Source organism: Haliotis cracherodii, unplaced genomic scaffold (assembly GCF_022045235.1).
Source record: "Haliotis cracherodii isolate W230 unplaced genomic scaffold, xgHalCrac1.p SCAF_11, whole genome shotgun sequence".
NCBI classification, from domain to species: domain Eukaryota; kingdom Metazoa; phylum Mollusca; class Gastropoda; order Lepetellida; family Haliotidae; genus Haliotis; species Haliotis cracherodii.
The window spans coordinates 45,484,159-45,499,347 of record NW_027266266.1 but is presented as its reverse complement, the minus strand read 5'-3'; the positions used below and the strand labels follow the sequence as shown (position 1 = coordinate 45,499,347).

Below are 15,189 nucleotides of genomic sequence, written 5' to 3'. Positions count from 1 at the left end.
ATTACCATCGGATCGATGTGGAGGAGACGAGAGCGTTAATTCAGGTCTAACCGTCATCACCCAGTACCTTAGAAAGGCTATTATACAGATCCCCCTTGAACCGAGGCTCAGATGCAACTCCTCTTATATAAACCATTAGTATGGCTTGGAAAAGTTAAATAACATTACACGGCAAAGGTCAAGGTTGTGGAACTAAACACAGTTTGGTGATAGTAATTCAGTTATTCCCCGGAACCCGTTCGTTACTATTGCTTTGGGAAATAGACGTTATATTTTTTTTGTTAAAGAACATGATTGGATATAAACTCTCGGGCAAAATATAGTATATACTTGAAAAATGGACTTGGCATAAATATTATAAACGTTATTAGGCTGTCGAAACACTGCCAATTAAGGCACAACACTATAATACCCGATTCAAACACATCACCATTGAATAACCATTTCTATTTGTTCCATTTTAGCCAGCATCAAAACATAGGTGTGTACTCTCTTTTACCCGGCAGTTTATATATATTTTAAATGCTGGAAACTTTATGTAACTTTACTAGAAATACCAGTTTTGTAATATTTTATGTTCGACTAAAACACTTTCTTTACTGTTATGCGTTTGCGTTTGCGTTTGCGTTGAATACTCAAGGACACCGTGCATTATTTAATTGTCTCAGAGTTTCATTCAATTTTTTTTTTACAACAAGTGAGACATACTTTACAATGTATCCATGTATGTTATATATCAACTGATATGATTATGTGAAGAATTAGTGTTCGGTTAGACCACGTGTGTGGTGTTTTTCAAGTGGTAAAGTCTCTCAAAGGGAACACAAAAAGCTTTTATTACGACCCTATGCTGTAAGTATTTTGTGTATTTCTTAACGTATGTGCTACTGTACATCAGTGAATCTCATCACTTTATCTATATAAGTGACTAATAAAACGAAAGATACTAATACTAATACCCCAGTTGATATTTCCCGCGAGGCGTTTCCTTTCCCCATACGACCGCCGCCGTGGTCTAGTGGTAGAGCGTCCGCCCGGAGAGCGGAAGGTCCGGGATTCGATCCCCGACCGCGTCATACCAAAAGACGTGAAAAGATGGTACTTGTTCTTACCCTGTCTGGCCTTCGGCATTAAGGGGCTAAAACAAGGACTGGTTGGCTCGGAGTCAGTATACTGTGTCTGAGTGGGGTATTCATGTTAAACTGTGGCAAGGTATCTCAGTGAGCTAGAAGTATAAATCGGCATCAGTCCGGACTAGTACAAGCAGCCACACAAACACACACACATACATGCACGTCGCTATATAAGTGCAATAATCTTGGACGCGACGTTAAACCCCATTTCACCTCACCTCACCTTTCACCATACCATCATATTCTACTGGGTACCCCCTCATTGCATGATGAACAGACGTGATATTTTGTTCGAGTATAAGACAGCGGTATTTATATCATAACGAAGTGCTTTGTTCCAGCAATGACATAAATATAGCTTTGCTTGTTTGTTTGTTTTTTGTTTAACGCCGCACTCAACAATATTCCAGCTATATGACGGCGGTCTGTAAATAATCGAGTCTGGACCAGACAATCCAGTGATTGACATCTTGAGCATCGATCTACGCAATTGGATACGATGACATGCATCAACCAAGTCGGCAAGTCTGACCATCCGATCCCGTGAGTCGCCTCTACGACAAGCATAGTCGCCTTTTGACACCACGCATGGGTTGCTGAAGACCTATTCTAACCCAGACCTTGATAGGGACATTTCAGACGTAATCAAGCTGCCCCTTGACAGCCGTTATTTATATTACAGTCATATTTATATTAGATAACCTATCAGTATGATGATAAGTACACCCTATGCGAATGCCATCGTTCATATCAAACGCACACATAAGAAGGTTTTGAAATCTAATACGCGGGCGGAGTGATACCTACCTTCATGAGAAATGTGATGAGGGCACTGGAGACCGAAGCACCGGCGTATGCTGACATGACTGTGTGTCTCCGCCGGCCGAATAAGTTCGCGATTTGGAGGTTGGTGAGGAGGACGGCGGTGCCGGCGACACCGGTCAGACTCATCGCGGGAACGATCAACCAGGGGAAGGCTGGAATGAATGGGAATAAGTTGAAAATATTTAATTGTTATGTGGTGGTAGAACCTGTTGCAAGTTTATCAGTAGCAGACCCATGAAGATCCGGGGTAGAATAGGTCTTCAGCAACCCATGTTTGACGTAAAAGGCGACTATGCTTGTCGTAAGAGGCGACTAACGGTATCGGGTGGTCAGAGCCGCTGACTTGGTTGATGTATGTCATCGTATCCCAATTGCGTGGATTGATGTTCATGATGTCGGTCACTGGATTGTCTGGTCCAGACTCGATTATTTACAGACCGCCGTCATATAGCTGGAATATTGCTTAATTGAGTCTGGACCAGTGATTGACATCATGAGCATCGATATACGCAACTGGGATACGATGACATCAGCATAAACCAAGACAGAGAGTCTGACCACCCGATCACGTTAGTCGCCACTTACGACAAGCAAAGTCGCCGTTTACGGCAAGCATGGGTTGCTGAAGATCTATTCTACCCCGGATCTTCACGGGTCACATAGCATATTGAGTGAGTGACGTAAATGTGACGTCGTATCGGCTTATATTTCAGCCATACAGCTACGACAACATGTTATGTAAGAGCTTAGTAACTTATAGATTTATGCTCAACAAGCAAGACAAACATGGCCGTGTTACGAAGGGACATGCGGGGGCAGGTGGTGGATCTCTTAGATCTACGGGGGCGGTCGGGTAGCCAAGTGGTTAAAGCGTTCGCTCGTCACGCCGAAGACCCGGGTTCGATACTCGACATGGGTACAATGTGTGATGCCCATTTCTGGTGTCCCCCGCCGTGATATTGCTGGAATATTGCTAAAAGCGGCGTAAAACCATACTCACTCACTCTTAGATCTACGTCCGGACGAAGTATATTTTGTCACAAATAATGACCTTGAACTGAGTTATCTCAACTGTCGACTAAAACGATGCAACTGTTTCGTCCAAGCACAATCCTGTGGGGGGTGGGGTTTACCAATAACTTGATATATCGTCCACGAGTGAGTGAGTGAGTTTGGCAATATTCCAGCCACATTACGGCGTTGGACTTCACACATTGGTTTCACACATTGTACCCATGTAGGGAATCGAACCCAGGCATTCAGAGTGACGAGCGAACGCTTCATTTTCACTCAACAACAACAACAACAACAACAACAACAACAATAACAACAACAAAAATAACAACAAATATAATGGACGTTGTCTTTCACCTGCACCCGTGAAGGTCATCATCAGCGTTCCCACGGCAAACACCAACCTGAGAAAAATAAACATGGAATGAAAAAGAATCATTACTCATATCTTAGGCTATACGTCTTAGAGTCGGGGGCACGGGTGGCCCAGTTGTCTAAGGCGCCGCGATTCGCTGTGCAGAGTTGCGTCCCTTGGAGACGCCAGAAACCTATGATTGTGGGTTCGAATCCTGGTTCGCCCCGATTATGTTTCCAGGTTTGTCAGCATCATACCCGTGCTCGTGGGTTTCACCGAAGTGGTAAACGTCTGGGACCTGCATCACTTCGGGCTTACCTCCCACATTAAGCTGACACGCCGCGATATAACTGGAATACTGTTAAAAGTGGCGTTAAACCCAACTCACTCACTCACTTAGAGTGAGCGAGGTATTGCTGTGAACGTATCATGTCCTACCGGTACTGCCGTAAAAACAGTGTGTTCTCGAACAAATGTTCTATTGTTTTGTCTGAAAATATGTGTCAGGCTGCCCACTAGGGTGACATCCCCGCGGGGGCTGGTACGGCCCTCACACTCGAATAGAACTCAAACCCACAACCAGTGCATCCCGACACGGATATACAGTTGGGAATATGACCACAAGTACCAGTTGCTCTTCGTCTGTGTCTGAGTGGGGTGTCCATGTTAAACTGCAGCTTGGTGTCTCAGTGGACAAGCACGAGAAAACCGTCATTAGATCGGACAAGTATAAGCGTGATTGGGTTATCATTTAATTTCACATCAGTAATATTTCAGCCATATCGTTACGATACTAGTACAAGCTGCCAGAGAGACAGAGAGAGAGAGAAAGAGAAAGAAAGAAAGAGAGAGAGAGAGAGAGAGAGAGAGAGAGAGAGAGAGAGACCTAGACAGAGACACAGAGAGACAGGAACAGAGAGACAGAGAGAGAGGGAGAGAAAGAAAGAGGGAGAGAGAGAGAGACCTAGACAGAGAGACAGGGACAGAGAGAGAGAGGGACAGACACATACACACACACGCACACGTACGTAAGATGGTACTTGTTGTTACCCTGCCTTACGCCCCGGATTAAGGGGATTAAACGTTACGATACTAGTACAAACTGCCACAGAGAGAGAGAGAGAGAGAGAGAGAGAGAGAGAGAGAGAGAGAGAGAGAGACAGAGACAGAGACACAGAGATACAGAGAGAGACAGGGACACAGAGAGACACACGCACACGTACGTAAGATGGTACTTGTTGTTACCCTGCCCTGCGCCCTGGATAAAGGGGATAAAACAAGGACTGGTGGAATAAGAGTCAGTCCGAGTGAGGGATCCTATCCACACAGAAGAGAAATTCAGTAACGTTTTGATAAGGTTTGTAATTATCTGGTCGAAACCAATCTTCAAGTGTATATTCCTTTTGTCCGGCAGTGTATCTGAATTGCTGGGAAATGTGTAATAATGGTATACTTAATAGCTACCCCTACAAATCAACAGAAGCAATCGTGTAGCTGTATCAGGCAAGGCTAGCCGGAAGCACTGTTTTATGAGACAATACGCCAACCACTGGACTACCCTAACCCCAGATGGTAGATACAACACTGAACACTGAGATCGATGTGGGAAATGGCTTCAGTATCAAGTGTCACAGACATTACTGGAAGAACAAGCAGCACTAATGTCGTCTCTGGACAAGACGAAGCCAAGGTCAAGTGTTATAGTTGATTCTGGTTGGGGGCCATTGTGCGGCATGAGGTGAGGTGAGGTGAGGTGAGGTGAAATGGGGTTTAACGTCGCGTCCAAGATAATTGCACTTATATAGTTACGTGCATGTACGTGTGTGTGTTTGTGTGGCTGCTTGTACTAGTCCGGACTGATGCCAAACTATAGGGCTAGCCCACTGAGATACCATGCCGCAGTTTAACATGAATACCCCACTCAGACACAGTATACTAACTCCGAGCCGATCAGTTCTTGTTTTAGCCCCTTAATGCCGAGCGCCAGACAGGGTAACAACAAGTACCATCTTTTAACGTCTTTTGGTATGACGCGGTCGGGGATCGAACCCCGGACCTTCCGCTCTCCGGGCGGACGCTCTACCCCGGAGGCGGTGTGCGGCATGAACCTTTCAAGTGGCCCTCGTGGGGTTTTCCCTGTCTGACGGTACTGTATACATTCACTATCGGCGTGTTGTGAGCGTCCTCCCAAAGATAGAATATTGTTTATATATATTTAAAAAATAAATATACAAATATATAGAGAATCTCACCCGAGTGCCTTTGATATCAAATATATCAACGAGTGTTGATATATTTGATATCAAAAGACACGAGGGTGAGATTTTATTTATCATCCAACATCATTCTTCCAACTTTTGTTGTAGACAGTATAAGCAGTGTCTTAAGTGTAGAATGTACTGCTAACAGCTTCAGTAGCAATGACATCTCAATGGTCTGCAAAGCATTGTGATTCAATTTCATTGCAGCGATATCTACAATGTAGATATCGCTTGATCTCACCCAAGCGATATCTCCTGTGGGAGCCAGTTTTGGATGATAAATATAAAACACCTACTGCAGAGAATAATCAGACTTGATTATCCACCGTGACAGTTCCATTTTGTTGTAAAAGGGGCAAAATAGCGTTCAAAACTATATGATTGTTTTAATGAAAATCAGTGATGACACCAGGTGTTCGCGAAAAGGGTAAGCAGGTCCTGCTCAACCGGCAGCACCCGCCACTCGCACAATTTACATAAAAAAGTGTTTGTTTGTTGCCTGACACACAACACATCATCATCATCATCATCATCATCATCATCCTGCCATACGACGGTTGAAACTAAAAACAATGTGTTAATTTTGAAATACGTCTGCTGTGGATTCCCTGAGGATGTGCAGTTTTTAACTGATTGCCTTATCGTTTTGCTTTATTTGATGACAGTATTTTCAGGAAGACCGACAAACCTCATTACAGGACTGCCCCAGTGACCTCCCGCCCCAGGGGCACAACTGATGAATATTTATGACGGTTGGTTACCCTAGCTTCGGTAACGTAAGAGTTAAACGAACGTGTTATTTGCTTTCTTTTTTCACTACTTTAGGACCATGAGATTATGTACCTTGCACACATTATACAATCTGGACTGGATACATCTTTGTGACTAGTGCGGTATGTGTGCCAACAGTTGGACCAATAAGATAAGAGAGTTGGGGTCATGTGACCGAGCTTGTATCTGTCACGTGATTTCTAACAAGAAAGACATTTATCTTCACTAAATCTTAGCTTTTCTACAGTTTGTTTGACCCTGTTAGAATTCAGGCTGATTTATGTTATTAGTTTTTTAAATTACGATTGTTAATTACAAAAATGCTTTAAAAAATCGGAACAGTTTGAGGTATTCGGCGTTTTCCGCTAACCGAGGTTTCGATCATTCATATAACACGCATCACAATATCTTAACCTCGGTGATGAAGAATAACGGACACTCGCGAAACTACACACATTGTATAAATGTACTTATAATGAACAGTGATATCGATGCGATATGGTGCGATAATGTAGTGATTGGCATCGTGAGCATCGATCCACGCAATTGGGATCGATGACATGTATCAACCAAGTCAGCAAGCCTGACCACCCGATCCCGTTAGTCGCTTTTTTACGACAAGCGACAGGCATAGTCGCCTTTTACAGCAAACACGGGTTGCTGAAGACCTATTCTACCCCGGATCTCCATCGTCATATAGCTGGAGTGCGGTGCTAAACAACAAACAAACAAAATATGCTCATGATGTCAATCACTGGATTGTCTGGACCAGACTCGATTATTTACAGACCGCCATCATAGAGCTGGAATATTGCTGGATCTTCCCACATGGGTACAATGTTTGAAGCCCATTTCTGGTGTCCCCCGCAGCGATATTGCTGGAATATTGCTAAAAGCGGCGTAAAACAATACTCACTCACTCAAGCTGCCGAACACCGCCGGCCGTGCAAGGATTGATGTCACGAGTCTTCACGACCATCTTTACCTGCTTTGTGACCTGTGCGCTGCGCACTGGGCCACGCGCCGTCACGTGATGTGATATACCATGTATACGATGGCTGTGTACATTTATATAAATGTACGTAGCTTTGAAGGGACAAGAGAATTAGATTAAAGGCACGGCGCTGAGAGCGAAATATAAGGCAAAATGTCAAGGCTATTAATTACGCCTGTTACATTTCACAACTTCGTGTGCAATACACCAGAAAACAAGTATTTTTCATGGGAGCGTATTTCAATGCATATTTTCAGTAGAACTGAACTGAACTTTATCTAAACTTAAGGACACATAGCATGGCACGCCGCACCCTGGAGCAGATGAGTTGAGGTGAAATTGGGTTTAACGTCGCGTCCAAGATTATTGCACTTATATAGCGACGTGCATGCACGCGTGTGTGTGTGGCTGCTTGTACTAGTCCGGACTGATGCCGATTTATAGTGCTAGCCCACTGAGATACCATGCCGCAGTTTAACATGAATACCCCACTCAGACACAGTATACTGACTCCGAGCCGACCAGTCCTTGTTTAAGCCCCTTAATGTCGAGCGCCAGACAGGGTTACAACAAGTACCATCTTTTAACGTCTTTTGGTATGACGCGGCCGGGGATCGAACCCCGGACCTTCAGCTCTCCGGACGGACGCTCTACCACTAGACCACGGAGGCGGTCTCCCTGGACCAGTCAAACAAGTGATGACATCATGAGCATCGATCTACAAAATTGGGATACGATGATATGCAGTCAGCGAGCCTGACCACTGGATCCTGCTAATCGCCTCTTAGGACTAGCATGGGTTGCTGAAGATGTATTGATCTACAGTAAACTACGCTTATAACGAACACGCTTATAACGAACTGACGGATATAACGAACTTCCTTTTTTGGTCCCGACTATTTGCTGTAGTTATGCTGCATATATGCTTATAACGAACTACGGTTATAACGAACTAAAATAAGTAGTCCCCTCGAGTTCGTTATAACCGTAGTTTACTGTATTCCAACCGGAACTTCGCGGGACACTTGTTATATTCAATCATTGGTGGGTAAGAGCTTTTCAAAATTTACTTAAATGTCTTAATAATGATTTTACAGAATTGTGCTAGTTTCCTAAGAACATTTAGAACATCATAAGTTGTATTGATCCACCCAATATGATCAATATTGACACCAACAATATGAATGTTAATATATATAATCTAACAAAAATCCGTAAAAGACTTAATGCCTGAGCGTGTCAGTGAGTATATGGACGTTCCATCACGGCGGAGGATACATGAAATGGACTTCACACGATGTATCTATATTGGGATTCGAACCCGGCTTGATGAGCGAATGACTTAACCACCTCCTCCTATACAACCGTTATATATACTATGCAAACAAAGTCGGGGATATTTTGCCTTGAGGTGAAACTACAGGAAAATACACCAATGTCTGGCAATGAAAGTAAGTGATCTATATGACAAGAACATTTCCGAACAAATCAAGCTCCCAAACACAACGTTATGACGCGCGTAACCTTGGACAGCACTTGCAAGGGGTATGCCAGATTTACGATTGTCACGCAGACTCGGTTGTGAGCAGACCCAAAATGATTTCTTGGAACCGTAATCTCAAAGACACTTTATTAAACACAGTCAATCATGAACATCATTGACCATTGATCGGTTGCGACTGGCAGTGGTGTAAGAGTACATGCCAAGACGGTGGGAGGTCGTCTACGCAGATGGCGTCTGCGTGCACGACGTCCACGTGTCATCCCACAACTTACTGCACGTCATTTGAATCAGAGGCATCAGAGTGAGTATAGTTTTACGCCGCTTATAGCAATATTCCAGCAATATCACGGCGGGGGACACCAGAAATGGGCTTCACACACCCGGGTCTTTGGCGTGACGAGCGAACGCTTTAACCATCAGGCTACACGACAGCCCCCAGAGGGCATCAGAACGTCAGCACTTGGATAATCGACATTTGGCTGATTGTGTTTTTTTTTACTTATTGGGGTTCTCTCTCGACTTCCTTCACCGAAGAAATCTATTTTGGAAGCGTCCATATGAACATTTGTGGACCCTAACGTCGTACAGCATAATCGTTTGGGGGATGGGTCCATAATGGTATGTGGTGGTATCATAATGACTGGCCGATGGCGTTTCATATTGTCCATGGTAGAGTCACGGGTCGATACTACCGAGACAATATCATTGCACGTTTCAAGATAATATAGCACGTGCTCATCGTGCCAGGATTGTGACCCAATTCTTCAAAAGGCAAGAACATCCATGTCATGCCATGGCCATCACTCAGTCTTGACCTTTCCCAGATTGAACATATCTGGGACGTCATTGGCAGACGTGTACGTCAACGTCAAAATCCACCCACCACCCTCAATGACATCGGTATTGCCCTCACGAACGAGTGGAACAAGTCAAGCTGACATTTGTCGACTCATCAGAAGTGTGCCTTGAAGAATTCATGCAATTCTGTCCAACAGAGGTGGTTTTACCCGAAATTAGTGACGTTTGCTGCAAAATGCAAATTTCAAATTTGACCACGACCTCTTTAACGACCCTGTGCGCCACCATCTTAAACACCAACCATTAGAAACCATTAGATCTGGCCCCTACTCCCCAGCAGACGCTATCATATCCTTCCCATGCGCCAATAACTTATATATCAGAAGATATATCCCGTTTCCCACCATCCCCTACTTTTTAAGCATAGTATATTAACGATATTTCATTACATACAGTAGTTCTTTTCAACAGAAAACCTTGTCAGAAAGTAGGACAAAACGCGGGGCTGACAACTACATCTGTCCCCGTCAACGTCATCCCTGTGATTTGACTGACGCTACGACGGGGAGTTGTCTGTGAGACAACCGGTGGAGCACCCACGACGTGTGTTTTCCAGACCGGTAACCTCGTTATCTCAGATCAGCTGTTGACTCGTGAGATTCCAATTTAATTCACGATCCAGGAAAACTGCACGGATATGGTTAGTTTTATTACAAGGGAAGCTGGCTAGTTCGTTCTTTCAGGGCCGTAGTTCATTTAGACCGAGTTTCCGTGTTTTTTTTATCTGAGAGAAAGATACATACACGGGTTATAGAGAGAGAATTGTAGAGAATGGGAGAAAGAGAGAATGCGAGAGAGTGAAAGAGAGTACGAGAACCTGTAAGAGTACGAGAGAGGGACGAGAGTGCGAGAGTGGGACGAGACTACCTGAGAGGAACGAGACTACGAGAGAGGACGAGAGTACAAGGAAGGGGTGGGGGGTAGGGGTTGGGGCGAGTCTACGAGGGAGGGACGCGAGTACTAGAGAGGGACGAGACTTCGAGAGAGGGACGAGACTACGAGAGAGGACGATAGTACGAGGGAGAGACGAGAGAGGGGCGAGACTACGAGAGCGGAACGAGATTACGAGAGAGGGACGAGAGTACGAGAGAGTAGCCGAGAGTGCCAAGATAGAAGACGATAGATAGTTACTTTAATTTGTGCCTGTACGGCAATTCGGAAACGTCACACACATAGTTGCTTATATCTAATGAAATAGAACATTTCCATGCCCGAGAGGCCTGTTGTATTGGACTATGCATCGATCAGTCGGAAGCTTCTTAATTCGGACCCAATCTTCAGCCATTTTACCTGTCCGGCACAAGCTAACGACTCAAGCGGGGATGTGTTTTAAGCCGTCGGTCTTCATTAGATGTAGACATTTCTCATCAGCAGAAGAAACACCAATAAAACTGCGATTCTCCCTGGACAATCCAGCAGAGCTTATTCGACAGGGAGACAGTGTAATGGACTCAACGGGGATCCCCGATGCCTCTAAACCTGGTCTTCCTGGTGCACGGTGACATAGGCTTATGTCACTGGCCTAATTATTACAAAGCCCAATGTCCGATTGCTTAGCTCATCTATTTTATCTTTATTAATTTCAGCCTCACACCTCGGATTGTAGCTTGGGTTAGACAATGATGCAACATGTGTTTATGTGTGTGAGTGAGTGAGTTTGGTTTTAACGCCGCTGTAATAGTATTCCATTTATATCACTTATGGATGTCAGGGTATATTGTCTATTATGTCAAGTATTAAAAAATGGCATCCGAAGAACTGTCGGATGTCAGGGTATATTGTCTGTCATGTCAAGTATTAAAATATGGCATTCCAAGAACAGTTGGATGTCAGGGTATATTGTCTGTCATGTCAAGTATAAAAATATGGCATTCCAAGAACTGTCGGATGTTAGGGTATATTGTCTGTCATGTCAAGTATTAAAATATGGCATTCCAAGAACTGTCGGATGTCAAGGTATATTGTCTGTCATGTCAAGTATAAAAATATGGCATTCCAAGAACTGTCGGATGTCAGGGTATATTGTCTGTCATGTCAAGTATTAAACTATGGCATTCCAAGAACAGTTGGATGTCAGGGTACATTGTGTGGCATGTCAAGTATTAAAATATGGCATTCCAAGAACTGTCGGATGTCAGGTACATTGTCTGGTATGTCAAGTATAAAAATATGGCATTCCAAGAACTGTCGGATGTCAGGGTACATTGTGTGGCATGTCAAGTATTAAACTATGGCATTCCAAGAACAGTTGGATGTCAGGTATATTGTCTGTTATTTCAAGTATTAAAACATGGCATTCCAAGAACTGTCGGATGTCAGGGTATATTGTCTATTATGTTCAAGCAAGTATTAAAATATGGCATTCCAAGAACTGTCGGATGTCAGGGTATATTGTCTATCATGTCAAGTATTAAAATATGGCGTTCCAAGAACTGTCAGATGTCAACAAAGAAATAAAACAGTTTTCACTTCATCGGAAATTTGTTTCACTTGAAATGTTTGATATGTTCTGTGTGTAAAGGATTGAGTTTTTCTAAGATAGAATATCGACATGATGAACGTGTGTACAATTGCGAGATGGACGTTCAACTGACAAGTGACGAGATGGAGACGCGTTGAAGAATTGTAACAAAGATCAAAAACGGTTTCAGATCATCAATAAACGATTTTTTCCCCAATTTGTATCAAACTACAAAGTGTTCATGGCAGCAGCTGAATAATATCAGCGCTTAGATCTCGGAGACTGAAAAAATACCCAGCTTATGCAACGTTTCTGTACATTGATAACGTGGGGGTGACACTTGACCTTAAACACGTCAGTTTCAACTTGAAGTGTTTGAGTGAAGGTATGTTTTTTCACGAAATGTGGTCCGTATTTTATTTATGTAGCATCCATGAGCACGGGTTAGATGCGGACAAACCAAGGGCCACAATTGGGTTGAGGCTTGGATTCGAACCCGCGACCATCGGAACTTGACACGTCTAATGGGTGCTGGGGCGGTCGGGTAGCCTAGTGGTTAAAGCGTTCGATCGTCACGCCGAAGACCCGGGTTCGATTTCCGACATGGGTACAATGTGTGAAGCCCATTTCTGGTGTCCCCCGCCGTGATATTGCTGGAATATTGTTAAAAGCGGCGTAAAACCATCTCACTCACTCACTCACTCACTCACTCACTCTAAGGGGTGCTATTCAGGACAGCCCCTATACACTGTTTTTTGTTTCCTTTGCTTGCTTGTTGTTTAATCATAGTATCAGAACTATACGGTAACTTGGTAACGTCCTTCTTGTTTTGTTTGTTTGTTGTTTAACGCCGCACTCAGCAATAATCCAGCTATATGACGGCGGTCTGTAAATAATCGAGTCTAGACCAGATAATCTAGTGATTGGCATCGTGAGCATTGATCCACGCAATTGGGATACGATGACATGAATCAACCAAGTCAGCGAGCCTGACCATCCGATCCCGTTAGCCGCCTCTTACGACAAGCATGGGTTGCTGAAGACCTATTTTCTTCCCCGGACCTTCACGGGTCGACCACTTGAGTTACAAGTTCCCATTCTTGCGAATATATAGTCTATAAAAAGCGTGCCGAGCTCTGAAAAGCAAGGAAAGAGAAAACAAAGAAGTTTAATCTTTGCTAAGAAGTAATGCCACCTTTGGGATTAATTGCATGAGAGAGACATATCAAGGCGTGTGGAATTAAAATACCTGTTCACACAATTTAATGGCAACGGTTTGGATACTTTTGAAATATGCAATAATTGCGTTAATTTGAAGAACCATTACCATGATTGCGATAGCAGGCACACGATGAGTGAGTGAGTTGGATTTAACGCCGTTTTTAAAAGTATTCCAGTTATATAACGGCGAGTCAGCTTAATGTGTGAGGAACGCCCGAAGTGATGCAGGTCTCAGACGTTTACAACTTCGGTGAAACCCACGAGCACGGGTATGGTGCTGACAAAGCTAGAAACATAATCGGGGCGAACCGGAATTCGAACCCACAATCATAGGTTTCTGGCGTGCCCAAGGGACGCAACTCTTCACGGCGAATCGCGCCGCATTATACGCCTGGGCCACCCGTGGCTCCGACACACGACGAACTGTCTGACAATTGCTGATTATGAAAGCATTATCGTGTTTCATGATTCCTGTTCTCTTAAATACATGCTCAAACGTTGAAGAGTGGGGTCAGATACTTATTTCTCGGTCTGGCCGACGTTTTTGAAAGGTAAATCATGTTCCGGTTCCGGACGCTTTCTGTGCTATGAGCACCAATCCCAATACGAGATTTAATTATCACCGCTTGGTGTAAAAGATCCATGAAATATCTTGTCTTTACCGCTGGGTAGTTCAAAACTTTTACCGCTGTTTAAGAAACGAAAAAGGAATTGAATTAGAATTTTCAATATTTAGGACAATATATATATAAAATTTGAATTGAATATATATTATCCTTTTTTCAATTCATATTCAAATCCTTTTTCGTTTCTTAAACAGGGGTAATAGTTTTGAAACCACCAAACGGTAAAAGAGACGATAGATATATTGTACCAAGCGGTGGTATATATAGATATATAGATATATCTGAACGTAAGAGATTGACCATAACATGACATAAAAATCTGACATGGCAGATTTGCCAGACTACTTACACCGTGAGCAGCCGGGTCCGCGTGGTACCATACTTGTCAAAGAATATTCCAATCGGAAACACAAGAACATCCCGGATGATCACCACCAGGGCAAACAACACCCGCAGCTGCTCGTTCTGCTCCCAACAACCAATGAAATCCTTTCTCGTAGAATTCTCAGCTTCCTCATTGGCTGCGACAGTCGTGACGTCATACACAGCCACAGTGGACGCATGTTTGAGGTTTGTGTAATAGGCACTGTAAACTTGCACGTCTTCTGTGACGTCACGTTGTCTGCGGTTTGGCTTTCGACAGGGTTTTCGTCTGACCGGGGCTTTGGTTGTTGTCTGGTAGATTCCTTTAAGCGGCTCCCCGGGGCCCAGATCGAGGTCAGTGATGTTACACAAATCCAGAAAGTATTTGTCTGATCTGAAGACCACCATGAGCCAGGACCAACCCAGCACCACGCCGGCGAAGAACATACATTCCAGAACGGACCACGTGAGAGTACATGCGCGCTTCGAACACGGTCTGTTGCTCATTATGCTGGGTCAAAGGTCAGAGGTCAGATGTTGAGGGTTGAGGTCAGCTGATACTGAAGGTCAGCTTTGAATTCCCATGTTGGAAGTTTCTAACTGAAAGATATGGATCAATGGTGAAACTCACAATATTGACGATTCAATTACCATACAAATTAAACAATATATTGAATCAAGAATCGCAGAAACACAAACATATTAAAGGGGCAGTATGCTCCATGATCTGGTGGCATTTGACGGTCAAGGTCGTTGTAATTAGTGACCTGTGTCAATCTGTTCAAGTAGAGTAACCATCAACT

General features: G+C 43.8%; 1 protein-coding gene across 1 annotated transcript in view; it reads right to left on the bottom strand.

The window, feature by feature from the left end:
- LOC139455135 (equilibrative nucleobase transporter 1-like) overlaps positions 1-14,893 on the bottom strand; it is a 56,392-nt gene extending 41,499 nt beyond the window's left edge. The window contains exons 1-3 of the mRNA XM_071236691.1: positions 14,373-14,893; positions 3,330-3,376; positions 1,941-2,110 (exon numbers count right to left, since the gene is read on the bottom strand). Coding sequence (XP_071092792.1) covers positions 1,941-2,110; positions 3,330-3,376; positions 14,373-14,893 — 738 coding nt within the window. The remainder of the gene's footprint in view (positions 1-1,940; positions 2,111-3,329; positions 3,377-14,372) is intronic.
- Positions 14,894-15,189: the final 296 nt, after the last annotated feature.